The sequence below is a fragment of the Melopsittacus undulatus genome, chromosome 3 (assembly GCF_012275295.1).
Source record: "Melopsittacus undulatus isolate bMelUnd1 chromosome 3, bMelUnd1.mat.Z, whole genome shotgun sequence".
Lineage (NCBI taxonomy): Eukaryota > Metazoa > Chordata > Aves > Psittaciformes > Psittaculidae > Melopsittacus > Melopsittacus undulatus.
Window position 1 is genome coordinate 76,583,290 of NC_047529.1, and position 14,493 is coordinate 76,597,782.

A 14,493-nucleotide genomic window follows, 5' to 3' on the forward strand; every position below is an offset into this window, starting at 1 on the left:
ATAGGCACAAAATACTGCGTAGACCAGATGCTAGGAGGTGCCATGACACTGAATCAATGCAAATAACCAGAGAACAACAGCAAGACATGAGGCGATTCTTTCCCTGCAGAAAGCCACGTGCACAGCATTTGCGAAAGACTGGATTATGCTCCCTTTCTCTCCCTTTTTTCTCTCCCTCATACCTTTCTTTCAAAGAAGGTAAGGAAAACATAGAACAGAATAACCTACAAGGCAATAAAAAGGGAAAAAAACCAACATTCCAAACTTACAAATTTTAAGAATCAGCAAAGCATCACTGTTGAAGCAAATAAATAAATCTGGTCATTACCAGACTTGTGCGCCCCTCTGCAAAATGACAATGCTGGCTTGCATTAGGCAGCAGGCACACTGCGTAGCAAGCCAAAGATAGGAAGGGATAAAGAAGCTTTAAAAATACTTCACAGATTGCCCACTACAAAATGATTACTGCACATATTCATGTATTACTATGTTTTAGAAAATAATTAGTTTTAATTACAGCAGTGAGAGCTTGAGCAGGACTCTGGCGAATACACTGGCAAGCTCTGCAGTGCTAATTTGCTAATATCTTTAGCATCACTGCAGGTTGAGACTACGGGTCTGCCAAAAAAACCTACCCAACCATGTGCCATGTGAGTTTACAACTGTATGCTCAATATTCAGCTTTGAACTGCCTGTGTTTTTCACGGGCACATCTTGTTTTTTTCAAAGAACATTTGTAGCCCAATCAAGCCCTTAAAGTCATCACAACACATAAATCATAATTGAGATTGAAAAAAAACCAGCCCAACAAACTTGCAATACTTAAGATTCAAGAATTGGAACAAAAAGCCTTTTTGAAGTGATGCAGCTGCAGAGAAAAATCTATTGGGATCAGCTAAAAATGCTGTTATTTTTATGTATGTGTGTGAAACCTCAACAAAACAGATAAGTAATAAGACACTGGGAAGCCAGCATTTGATTTGTATGCATTTTGCCCTTATACTCTGTTTGAGGAGTTGGGGCAGCTTGTGACCATTATGAAGTGAAGAAAGGCAACCTAACACATTTTAGATATGAATTTGACAGTTAAACAAGTTATTTTTCTTTTTAGAGTTTTTTTCTAAAATATATGTGCAAAATGGTCAAATGCATGCCACAGTCTGGTTTCAAACTGGGATGCAGAACCGTTATACAAAATCCATTTTAACAGTTAACACATTTCATGCTGTGAAAGCGCTAAAAAAAAAGTCTGAGTTTTAGTTTCAAAGCAACCAAAGATGACCCTTCCCCTCTAAAGCAATTTTAGAGAGGTCAAACAAAGCAAAGTTAACAATCACGCTTCTTCACCAGAATTCTGCATGTTGAAATCCTCTGCTATCTCACTGTTAATCTAGGTTGGCACATGGTCTTTCTATTACAAAGAATACAGTAATTGTGCCCACTCCTGGCAGTCCTGTTTCTATCAGAATGCCTTTATAAAAGCTCCTTTTCAGAGAGGTTTAAGTTAACACTTCATATAAAGGGCAAGTAACCCTAGTTTGAAAATCACCACACATATTCTGACTGTATTAATCATGTTTAGAAATTTAAAAATACAATTCATTTTGGCTTTTGACTATTTCTTATTGGCACATACAAGTGTATAAGTGGAGACAATTATGAAAAAAATAATAAAGCTTCCCAAAATCCATTTCACTTTTTGCTCTAAAATGTTTACTTCATCTACGTCCTTTCTACCTACCTAAAAGAGAAGTGCAAGGATTTTACTAGCAAATCGCAAGGTTGTCTACTTTCCCTATAGCTTTTCTTAAAATGTTTCCACACCTACTGTTGAAATGCTGTTTCATAACTTCTTGCAAATGCACTCTCCAGTGGTTTGCAAACAGACATTCCTTCACTTCTTTTAGCAAAGCAAGAACATTGTTTTGACCCTTTTTGAGCAGTGAAATACTGTTATTGTCATAAAACTGCTAAAATAAGACACGGTCTCTTTCTACACAGCTACTAATAATTCTCTGTGTGAAGTGCAGACCAAAGGATAAAACATTTTAGAGAGGAGGATGACAGGGAAATCTTGACTCAGAAGGTGTTGTAGTGTACCATGAACAGGATTCAAGTAGTAGCCTCTGGCTTATTATAAGAATTTAAGAGCTAGAATGATTTCAAAAAGCAAGTACGGGTCAAGGTCCTAAATTAACTATTCCACACTGAATTTAATGTGCTCAAAAGCAGATATTGACATGAGCAAAACTGCAGCAAAGTATTCTTTCTTGCTAAAGGCTGCTCTATCAGTCCCAGAAGAGGGTGAAATACTGTAGGAGCAGCAATACACAAACATTGTTTTTCGCTTTATTGCTAGTGCAGTAACAAATCACACTCTGCAAAACAGAATATTACATCCTTTGTAAGATATTCCTTCCTCTCTTCCAGGAAGAGAGGAAGGAAAAGAAAAAGCAGCAAGCTTTTGGTTCATGTGGAGTTGGAAAAGAGGATCCCTACTGTTTTTATGTCTACAGGAAAAATGGAACAGTGACAACAGCATTGCCTCATGTCCTGCCATGAATGACTGCACCTCTGGGGAAAAGCACAGCCCAGGATGCTCAGGTAACTTCTCTGGAAGGGATGAGTGAGCCACCAAGGACCTCAGCACTGCACCTCCTTTCTGCCTACTAAGGCTTGTTTGGGTCTGGGACTAGGGCATCTATGACTTGATTTGTAATCACACAATGACCACTGGATCATGGTCATCACTTGCTTGGAGTATGGGTGATGGGGTATCTCAACTGCTACCAGCTGCTGGAATCCTCCAGAAAGTATATTTAAATACACAGTATATAACAGCTCATAAGTGTTAGAGCCAGAAAACAGTGAAATAAATGAGGTTTCCATTTTTCAGAAAAATGTAACTAAGCAGAGAAAAACAATTAAGACTTCTAAAAAAAAAAGCTTCACATTCATAAATGATTGCTTTTCTATCAGAGATTCATCCAAATAAATACAAAGTCAAATATATATGTGAAAAGGTGTTGCCTCTATTTTTAATGTTGTTTTAAGAACATACTTTTAACTTCTTTTATTCAAATAACTTTTCCTAGAACTTCATGTTTTATGTAAAGTATTCCGATGTTAAAAATTCGTTGGGAATAATAATTCCCAGAGAATGGAAGGTTTCAGTAGAACAGAAATTACAGTGAAATTAGGAAAGGATCCTTGTGGCAGTAAGGAGATTAATGCCCTTTTATTGTTTTGCTCACCTTCAGAGGTAGCAGAGATCATGAGTGCCAGTTTCAGTGTAAGCACAATATGGAAATCTGACAGATCTGAACTCCATATTACTTCTTTTTAAGGATAATTTTCACTAGAGCTAACAAGGTCTACAGCATGAAAGAGAGATTTTATTTTTGTAAGTTTTGTAAGCTTCCTTTCATTCTATGTGGTTTTAAAGCCTGAATTTTAAAAATAGGAGGAAAAAAATATAAAATACACATAGGAAATGTGAACTCACATAACAAAAGGGCAGTACATAAAATTTTTCTGAATGGCAGTTCGTTCCATAATTGTGAAGGAATCCTGTCACTTTTTCTTGAAGCTTTTGTTATAGTTATGGAGGGGATACTCTATCAGAAGGATCTGTCTTCTTTGATCTTATAAATTCTGTGTTCCTAAACTGCTCTACGTCAGCAGAAGCTGGTGATGTGTTATTTGATCCACAGTCACTTCTGAAGTAGTTCCAGGACGCACAACTGCAACATGATTTTCCTTTCAATTGTGACATTAATTAGAAAAAAAAAAGTAATAATCAACTGGTAACAAGGAGATATAAATACTACTAAAATGTGTGGCAAAACCAGTGTTAGCTGTACTGAAGCTCCACAACCATATGAAAACAATCCCATCAGCATCAGAAATCCTCCTCCATTTTAGAGTAAAACCATGTATTTGATGTGCATTTAATTAAATGTGCACTTTGATTAAAATGAATATAACCAAAACCTACCTTCCTCCCTCAAACTGGGCAACACAACTGCACCCTCCAAAATCCAGACAATCAAGAAACCAACTTCTACAGATTGCTTACCTTAGGTTTTCATTTGCCTCTAACCGAAATCACAGTTGCTCATGTTCAGCGTATGAAAGGAAGTTAACTAATGCCCACGTTTCACCCTACCAGCAGCCACTCAGTTGCATTTGGTTTCGGCCCTAAACATTGACTGAACCCTGGCTTATTGCTGACTTTACACAGAGTGTGTGGGAAGGATCAAGAGCCAGATAGCAGAACTGGTCTGTGTCACAGAAAATGCTGTGACACAAAGCCCGTAAGCAGGTATCACCAGCAAGTTCTCCACCTCATCAAATGCACCTTATCAAATGCAAGGCTGGAGCTGACCCTGAAGCGCTTCCTCAACTCAAGGCACTACCATATTGAAGTACTGTATTTACACTTGCCTCAAGCTCAGCCTTTCATTTCTTTTACCTAAGCAGAAGGACGAGTCAGGATAGGGGGAAGTATAGCAATCCCACTGCATGTGCCCCCAGCAGTATACTCATACATAATTTTCTCTTTTGCCCTGCTGTCCTGTGTGTGTGCTCTTGGACGCTGGTTGCATAAAGCAATACAGATGCATGTCTGCTCACACACAGACAAAAAGAGGTGCACTCCTCCAGTTCATCTCATACTTACTTTCCATTGGGTAATCTTTGAATTAATAAAACTGGAACAAAAGAAAACCTCACAAATGCACTGGCAGAAAAAAAACCCTGATAAATGGTTAAATTATTAAAAATCCAATATTTCAGAATGCATAACACAATAAAAAGAGTATGACTACCCCATACAAAAGACTGCTAGGATAAATGGCCTTGCATTGAACAGATTTCCACTGTATGAAATAACGAATGGTTGAATTATCTGAACAAAAAACCTCTGTGAATCTTCCTTTAAACTGGTTATTCCTTAGGAATACATAAATCTTCTTAGGCAGGGCACTCTGCCATCTGCTTGCTGTTGGTTATTTTTGCAGCTCTGGGGGCCAAAGAAAAAGAGGGAAAAATTACTTCTGCTAATAGCAAAACAGAATTTATAGCACAGTTTCAATGCTCAGAAGTAATTTTATTTCAGCAAGCCAGACAAAACATGTAAGTACACAAACAAAACATAATATTACCTGGGACAGCTCTAGTGGGGGAAAAGCAAGCTATTATCTAATGGTCTTTTGAATAGCTTTTCCCTCTTCATCCAGATGGTGAAGTGTGCTGTCTGGATTAACCAATGGCTTCCAAGCCAGCACTGGAAAAAGCCCCCCTTTTTTTGTTGTTTTGTTTTTCTTTATTTTTTAAAAAAATCTTACTGATTAACAGCTTCCTTCCTGTTTCTTCTGCTTACCAAAACTGTAACACAATACTGTTGAAAACTGACACTGTTAGGTGGCTCACGAACTCCTATATAGAGGAAAGCAAACTTCTAGACATACTACGCACTAGATTCTCACAGTGGCCATTTTCTGCACAGAAAATAGTGACAAGTAAAACTGACAGGAAGGAAAGTCAGGAAAGAAGGCAAGAGATGAAGGCATGAAATGGGCTATGCAGGGCAGAGAGGATGATACTGAAAACAGGTTCTTGTCAAGATCCAATTTAAATTGTAATGTATCTCTAGAGAAATAAACAAAAGTAGAAATGAAACCAACTAAGGAACAATGTCAAATCATCCTGGCACAACCTATGAGCTTCAGAAAAACTTCAAAACCTCCAACATTTCAAAAAGGGCTAATGTAATCAGTAAAGCATGCACAGAAATTCCATGACTGGAATAAGTATTTGAAAGGATCCACTTCAAGGTCATTAAAACTCCATCCAAACCCACCCTAATCGAAGAATTGATCTTTACTGAAGTATTATCTTGATGGAGGATAACTGTTAGGAGTTCAAGCTGAAAACAGACTATGTAGCACATTTGCACAGAAGGCATTCACCTGTCTTCACAGTCACACACAAAGCTGCAAACAATGCTAAATTCACAATTCATGACATGAAGGGTAAATTCAGCACCTACACTGAATGTTTCGTGGTTTGTGTTTTGGTTATTTTTTTCCCAAAAGGCAGCTATAATTAAATTTCATATACTGATATTTAAATAAGTAAATGAAGAAACCCTACGTATGGTTATATGAATTTTAGAAACAGTAAATATGGCCTATGTTTTCAGAACAGAGCAATTATTTTAAGTGTTCAGCTTAGAGCATCTTCAAGTCAGAACAGGTGCACATCTCTTTTTTTAAACCAGTACCACATTAAATATCTGAAATTGCAATCTTGGCAAGTAAGACACTGAAAAGCTACAGCAGCCTCTTAAAAGATGAGGTTTTTATCCTTCCCTCTCTTGCAGACACATACACACAAATATGCATATACTTGCTAATCAACACCTACATCAAACTGGGTCCGAGTGTTGCTGGAACTGTTCAAAACATTGTACTCATCTACATGCTGCACAAAAGGACTTAATGAAAAATGTATGAGCTACTGTACAAAAAAATGAGAATACTTTAGCCCAGTTTCAAGCCACTCCAAACTACCCAGCTGGGGTGAACTGAATGAAGAAGGCCATCCCTCTGACACCAGCCCAGGGCTGATAGTGGTAAGGAGATCTGTGAAGGAAAGCCACTGCTGAAAGATTACCCACCATTACCTGTTGAACTGTTCACCATGTTAGGTGCCATGCTGTAGGGTGGAGCCTGCGGGTTCATCAAGCCAGAGCTGTTGTTCATCGGCTGAGTGTAGGGGGAGCTGGATCCCATAATACCGCTCTGATTCATGGCAGGAAAATTGCCTTGCCTGCAAGAAGAAAGAGCACACAGACCATCTCTCATTAAGTACCTCATTGCTGAAGATGCTGTGGTTTGTCACAGAGTACATCTCCTATTGTTTGCCAATAGCTAAGAACAAGGCACACAACTAGTTCATTTTATCAACATGGGGGAGCTCTGAATTAGTCTTGAATTAGTTACTGTGTATCTGAGACAGAATTTGACTGACCAAAATTTCAAGAGATGTCTACGGTGTCTTTATATGTCACAACCAATCAGCAGAAATACACAATTCATATTATTTATCCTATGAGTAAACAGCAAATGTGATCAGGAGTCAAAATCAGAACCTAGCATTGGCACCAAAAAAAATCCAGCAAATTGCCATTTTGATTATGTGATAGAAATCCTTACCTGACACAGCTTAAGAAACAGTGAAATGACCAGAAGAATAATGGGTACCGTAGACTGTTTCAGATTTCTCTATCTAATGTTATCGCATTGAATACAATGCTCATCTTTTGTACATGACATCTATGCCCGATCTTACAAAAAGCCACATACATACTACACTCTGGTGCAACAAGAAACCTCAGCACAGCAGAACTACTTTGGTTTTGAAAACTACAATGCTTTCATGACTGAGACTTCAATTTGTCTGAAAAACTGCCCTAAATGAAGCCCTTACCTAATTCTCCATGTCTTCAGATGCGAAGATCTTCAGACCAAATATTTTTGAAGGCTAAACCTTACCTACTCTCAAGTTGTAAAAAGTATCTAGGTATGCTTTGTACTTGGTTTATCAAATTCTACAAACTGACGCACAAGGAAGAAAATAATCCAAGTAAGCAGAATAACATGATGTAATGCATGATTCAACTTCAAAAATAACCTTTTATTCTTTTAATCCATAATACAGTTTTATATATATCTTATATACTTATACCTTTTCTTGGTATAGCTGAAGACTGCACATATGTCTGCATGGATATACAAATAAAATCATACAAAAACACAGGCAAAAATATACTTACCTATATATTCATAGCCTATAGGAAAACACAAAACTAAGACCTGTTTCTTCAATGTACCTCTTGTAAATTTATGCTGGTTTTCCAAATAAGGGAGACAAGAAAGGAAGCTGCCACCCCTTTGCATAGTTTTCGTACCTGTCAGCTTTTTTCTCCTCACAAAAACCAAAGCATTTAGTTTTATCCTACAGGCAGGGAAAGCTGCAGGTCCTGGCACCAAGATGGGGTTTTGGTATCAATTCTGTTTTTCACTATTATACAGTATTCAAGCAAAGCAAACAAGCCCCAAACCAACAACCCTGAACAACTTCAATGGCTTCTTGTCTTCTCCAAACTCATGGCAGATTCTTAATGCAGTGGTAGAAACAGATTTCTTTTTTAGGAGATACAGGAGGAAGACCATTAAAGCACTACTTGGCCTAATTTTTCTTGACGCACTGTGAATTTCTTCAAAGGAAAAGAGAACGCGTTATCTAAATAAAGCATCTTTTTCCAAGTCAGTTTTGTCCTTTGCTCTCTGAAGGCAAACTTCATTCTTGCAAAGAGGCAAAGCCTTTCTTTTGATATGAAGGAGACAACTGCCATACAATGTCATTTCCCTGATGAAGCTTGCAATGAGTAGTGGAGGGAAAAGATTTAAAATGCACAGTGGAGCAATGCTCCAAGGGAAAATTACAAAGGGAAACAAAAGCAGCACGAACATTTTGCAACAACTTTAAAAGATTTCAGTCACACAATCTAGCTTTTCTTATGTAAATACTGTATCTTAAACATCCCCACCCACCTCTTTTTAGCTGAAAATGGCTGTATTTCAACAAATGCAGCTAAATGAAAACTTACTTCTAGGCTGGAAAAGAGAGATTCTTTCTGTTGCTGGGTAAAGTTACTAGTGAAGATGAAGAGAACACACTAATGCATTTCTACACTTTAAAAAAGAAGTAATAGATTTTGAGAGGTTCCTTAATGGAGTAAGGCTGAGATTCTGGAAAAAACAGAAGTCTCTACAGGTATCTAACTCTCCAATGTCCTTCTTTTGCTTTAAAAATACACAGGAGATATGCAACTTGCAGGTAAGTTGAAATTGGTCCTTACCTCCTAATATTTCAATACTATTACTTCCTATAGCATGTGTATCTTCTAAACTGTGGGGCTGTTCATTGTCTCAAATTGAGGTACAACCTATTTCATGTTACCCACCACGGACATCAATCTCAATTGTAGCTCATGAAAGCGTACTGCTGTACGACAGCTTTAAATCAAAAAGTAGGAAACTACTTCCAGTTTAGATGGAGAGTAGAAATTAAATAAAAGAAAGCTTTGGTCAGGAGAGCAAGAAAACAACTGAAGTCTAAAAAAGATTGCTTCAGTACTCAGAAAGACCTGAACAGCGAAACCTAATTCCGAAATTTCATCTGGCAAGGCAGTACCTTTCCCTTTCATCCACTCATGTAATGCTGCACTTGGAATGGCCACAGGTCTGCATCTCTGGAAAGGAACCAGCAAGTGAAAAGACTCAGCACCATCACTGGCAGAACTCTGTCCTTTCCTGATCCCTTGTCAAAGTACTGACCTCAGCACACATGAGCTAAAGCACTAATACTGAAAAGCCATATCCCGAAGAGTGAACATTTTATCCTGAGACTGGGTGTAGTGCACAGTACAGAGCTCCTCCATGTATTATTCTGCTCTATGATGGCTTGGAATGGAAAGTTTCTTTAGGGAGAAATAATCAGGTATTACTTCAGTCCTTAATTCTCACTCCACAGTGGGCCTCCTTAGAGTAAAGACTGCTGACTGTGACAAATTGTGCTGCATCAGTGCTGTAATATGAAGTGGAGTCCATTAAGAACTGAGCTGAGATCACCAAACTCATTTTTATTAACCTCCAGGTCACTAAACACGTATAAATATGTTACACAGCAGCTGCTAAACATATTTATATATGCTTAAGGTCACAGCATCATCTGTTGGTTGTTGGAGTTAAGTAAAAAATCTTATGTTTCCTTCTGTGCTGCTTTTAGTAAAGGCATATCCAACATACTATTTAAGAAGCATACTACCAGACTCCTACATCTCCCAGTTCCCTCCTCCATTTTTCTGGAGGAATAAATAAAATCCAAGTCTTTTAAAGTCTGCTGTACACATAGTGATATCTAATGGCAAACATTCAACTGACCACTATGAATTCTATAGGAGAACAAACCTAGTTAAGCATTCAGTTTTACAGTATTTACCACAAAAACACCAATGGCTGGGATGACACAAGCAATAATTAGGAATACTAGGAAGAAATTAAGAAAAGAAACACTTGTGTTGAATATAGGGAAAAAATGTCTTTGAGATGAGATGCAGTTACCCTCTAAGGCAATAAAGAAAACCCAGTACCTAACACTTCTGCACACGGACAACACATTAGAAAATGTACTGGTTGAGGAAACCCTGCATTACATATTAATTAGATAACCTGTCAGGTATTTTCCAGCTCTAACTCCTCCAATACTGTGATCCCAGATCACGTATTTTTCCCCATTTAGAAGAAAAATCAGCTGGTCCAGTACAAATTTAGGATTATGCTATCAATGTAAACACTGTACTGCACTATACTGTACACATTCTTTTTTTCTGCTCTACTGCTACAACTAGATGTCCAAGTATACAGCAAATGGAAGAGATTAAAAATGTGAAGGGAAGGGGGACTCTGCTTGTTTTCTGTGGTTTATTTACCCTGCTGACAATTTAGTAACTCACAGCACTTGCGCAATGCCAGAGCCTGTTGTTATGCTCGAGGAAAGGGCTGCCACCCAGGGGAACCTAGACAGGCTGGAGGAATGTGCTGACAGGAACCTTATGAAAGTCAACAGGGACAAGTGCAAGGTCCTGCACCTGGGAAGGACAAGACCATTGCAGCAGTGCTGACAGGGGCCTGACTAGGGGAACAGCTTTGCTGAAAAGCCCCTGGGCATCTTGGCAGACAGGGAATCAGCAGAGTGCCCTGGCAGCAAAGAGGGCCAGCAACATCCTGGGCTGTGTGAACAGGAGCAAGGCAGGAGACAGAGGGAACTGATCATCTCATCCTTACTCTGCACTCATTAGACTCCATCTAGAGTATCATGTCCACTTTGGATCCCCAAGCATCTGTAAAGGAAAAATGACAATATAATGGAGCGAGCTTAGCAGAGGAGCACTTAGATGGTCAGGGTTTGAGCACTCACCCTGGAGAGGCTGAAGGACAAGGGGCTAGTTCAGCCTGGGGCAGAGACTGCTTTCAGGAGGAACCTAACAGCAGTTCTCAGCATCAACAAGAAGGTCAGCAAGAGGATGAAACCAGGGTCTTCACAGTGGTGTTTGGTGGGAGGATGAGACACAGTGGGCAGGAGTTAAAACCTGACCAGTTCAGACTGATGTAAAGAAGCCCTTTTCCCAGTGAAAAAAGTCAGGCACCAGAGGAGTTGTGCAATCTCTGTCCTTTCAGGTTTTCAAGAGCCAACTGGATAAAGATCTAAACTCTCAGCTGAGCTTGTTGAGAAGGAGGTTGGACCAGAGACCTCTTGAGGCTTCTTCCATCCTGAATGACTCTATGATCCTAAACAGCTTCATTGTGCTGTTGTTAGTCTGGAGTACTATTGGGTACAAAATACAATTGGACAAATTCAAAACATTCCCTTTAAGAAGGTCCTGTTCTGCTCTTTTGTTTTCCTTCATTTGCAGTCTACCCAAAGCTTAATCTGCACTTAATCTCTTTTCTCTGCAAAACAAGTAGCATCAGATCTAATTGTGTCTTCTGAGCTAATGCAGAAGTCCATGTATTTAAAGAGAGGAGATGACATGTGAGATCTGGTCATTGTTAAAAAGCAGAACAAAGAAATTGTAAGAAAAAAGATAGGCAATAGGGGTGATCTCAGCTGCCAAGCAGCATCTCTTACACTGAGATGTTTCCCTTTAGCTGGACCTGAAATGACCAGCAGGTTAGTGTGTTGTCTCCAGCTGCTACACTCTGCAGCCCCTGTGTTTAATGCTTGCTGCTATGTGATTTAGTACCTCCTCAGCATTGCCATCTGATGAAGGAAGGTTTTAACTGTCATTTTCCTCAGATTTGAAGAAATCTGAGCTAACTACAAAATTAAATTCAGATGTAGGTGTCATTTTTAGATATGGACAATGATAAAAGTGGATTGTGCTTCTCAGCAGGATGAGGAATGAAAACACAACTTTTCCTATGGAAACTTGTCAAAGCTCAGGTTTCTACTGCGTGCAGAGTGATCACAGTCTGTAACTTTCTGTGGATTTCGTGGCACGCATCTGACACTCTGTGCTTGCCTTTTGATCTAAATCTGTAACACTGGAGCAAAGCCATTCATACAGTCACAAAAAATGATCCAGCTTCTGCAATGAAACCTGTGGCAATCTGAGCACAGGAGCAAGTTGAGAACGGAAACATAGGGAACAGAAGGGTTCAGAGGTGGAGAGTCTAGAAAGGCTGGAGTTGAGGACAGTTTGAGGCAGAAAAGATGAAAATGGAGGGAAGAGTAGATGGAAATGAAGAATGAACAAGTTGCTGGAAGCATCCTCACAAAATGCCAAAGGCTTTTAGGTGCAGGAGGAGCAGGGAGGAACATAAAGAGCACTGCTACCTTCAGGGTGAACACAGGGAAGGTCCTTACAGGGAGAACATGGAGAGCTTTTCAGACAGGTTTGCTGAAGGAAGGGAAAGGATCACAGGGAAGCCTCAAAAGCAGGGTGCTGTGAGGCCACGACAGGCTCCAAGGAGGCCACCTTGGCCAGGGGCTAGGCGAGCTCCCAGTCCAAGCAGCATGGCACAGCAGGGTGATGCTGAAAGAGCAGTGCTGCAATGATGGGAGCCAGGATGGGTCACTCAGCCCAGGGAGGGAAGAGCTGCCACCAAGTCACACCTCACTCATCTTGGTGACTGCAAGCTTGCACCAATTATTATTTAGGCATATCTGCATTATGCTTCCTGACACCTGCCACAGCACTCACGCAACACAGGGATTTCTCCCAGTTACTCTAGGCACTGGAGCTGAAAAATTATCCTGTTACTGTGGCCTGGCCACCTGAGCAATTGGCTGGAGATAAGAAAAGCCATGAGCCTCCAAGCTCATGGAAGTTTGCCATTTCTGCTCCAGATCTTTAACCTACGTCAGTTTTGCAGTGAGTGCACTGCAGCACCTCAGGGGAGTAATTTGTGTAAACATTTTAAAAGGAACATTTTTTTTAATGCTGACACACTGCTAAGGTGGCTACTTGATTACAAACTGTGAAAATGACTGTGTTAGGCTGCACTCACAAATCACAGTGTACTGACCAAATTGCCCTGTGCTTATCTGTGCCAGGTCTGCAGCATGACAATATTTCCTCTCTCTTTTAAATGTCAAAGTATGATTTGGGGGGTTGTTATTTAAACACAGTGACCTGCACAATAACCAGAAGTACTTTATTTAAATCTGTCTTGAGCTGGGACTAGCCTTAAGCGCTTATAATCTGTCATACTTTGACACCAAATGGGTTATTATAATGAGAGTAATTCAGGAGTGAGACCCGTGAATGCTTTCTCCCTGGAGAATTTACACATAAACATGTGCAGGCAGATACATATGCTCTTTTGTTATAGATTTTTCTTCTTGCTACATTATGGGCTTCCTTGGAGAAGTGAAACTGTTTCTGTTGTCAGGGGATATGGGAGAACTGGAGGAGGGAGAAGGGAGAAAGGGAAAATAAACCCCAACATTGCTTACTTTGCTTGAACTGGAATGTTCACTGGCACGTCAGCGCTGTTAGCAAAGGCCAAGACACATGAAATCTGAATATTTGCTGGAGCAGATATGAAATGGCATTAAGGGCAGTTCCCATGTAAATAAAACAAGTTCAACATCACTATATGTGAAAGAAAAGCATCCCCCTCTTGTCACCTGCTACTATAAGTGTACTAGCCTGGATTTTACATTTCCTCTGTTCAGTGGGGAAGCTCACCACTTATAATAACAGAGTTTTAAAAACCAACCACGAAAGCTGGTGGTGTGACAGGTGCCAGGTCTGCCATGAGAGTTTTTCCATTTTTCAGCCTAGAAGGAAAAATAAAATGTTTTACTTGTGTGTGTGTTCATGCATGAAAAGGGGAGGCCAAACTTCTGAAATGCACCAATACTGACAAAACACTAGGAAACATAAATGAAAAAGCATCCATACTTGTACTGGGGTGTGTGTTCATGTCTGCTCACATCAGGCACACAGACCCAACACCAAATTGCTCTTCCCAATGACTAGGCCTAAATGGCAATGCTAAAAATGGGGAGTAACTTCCTAGCATCACAATTATGTGACAGTGCACATCACCTTGTAATCCACTGCAATCTGACCGATCACACTACTTGCTTTCGTTATTTGGCTGATCTAAAAATTACTGTGCAAGATACTTTTTGGAAGAATAACATAAATAGCCTTTCTAAATATTTTCTTTTTCTTCTGATTATGCAAATACTTGTGCCTTTAGCACCATCACCATGACTTAGATTTCACTAAGAAACAACCAAGGAGGGAAAAGAAACTTAAAAACTAGATGTTCCCACCACCAGGCTGATTCAATGCTTAGCCCCTCAGAAATGCAGCCACAAAAATTTACTGTTTACATGCTACTGTCA

The 14,493-nt window shown here is 39.6% G+C and overlaps 1 protein-coding gene across 3 annotated transcripts in view; it reads right to left on the bottom strand.

Annotated features, from left to right (window-relative positions):
* ARID1B (AT-rich interaction domain 1B) overlaps positions 1-14,493 on the bottom strand; it is a 329,860-nt gene that overhangs the window by 36,563 nt on the left and 278,804 nt on the right. For all 3 annotated transcript variants that reach the window (XM_034060376.1, XM_034060377.1, XM_034060378.1), the window contains one exon: positions 6,689-6,834. In XM_034060376.1, coding sequence (XP_033916267.1) covers positions 6,689-6,834 — 146 coding nt within the window. The remainder of the gene's footprint in view (positions 1-6,688; positions 6,835-14,493) is intronic.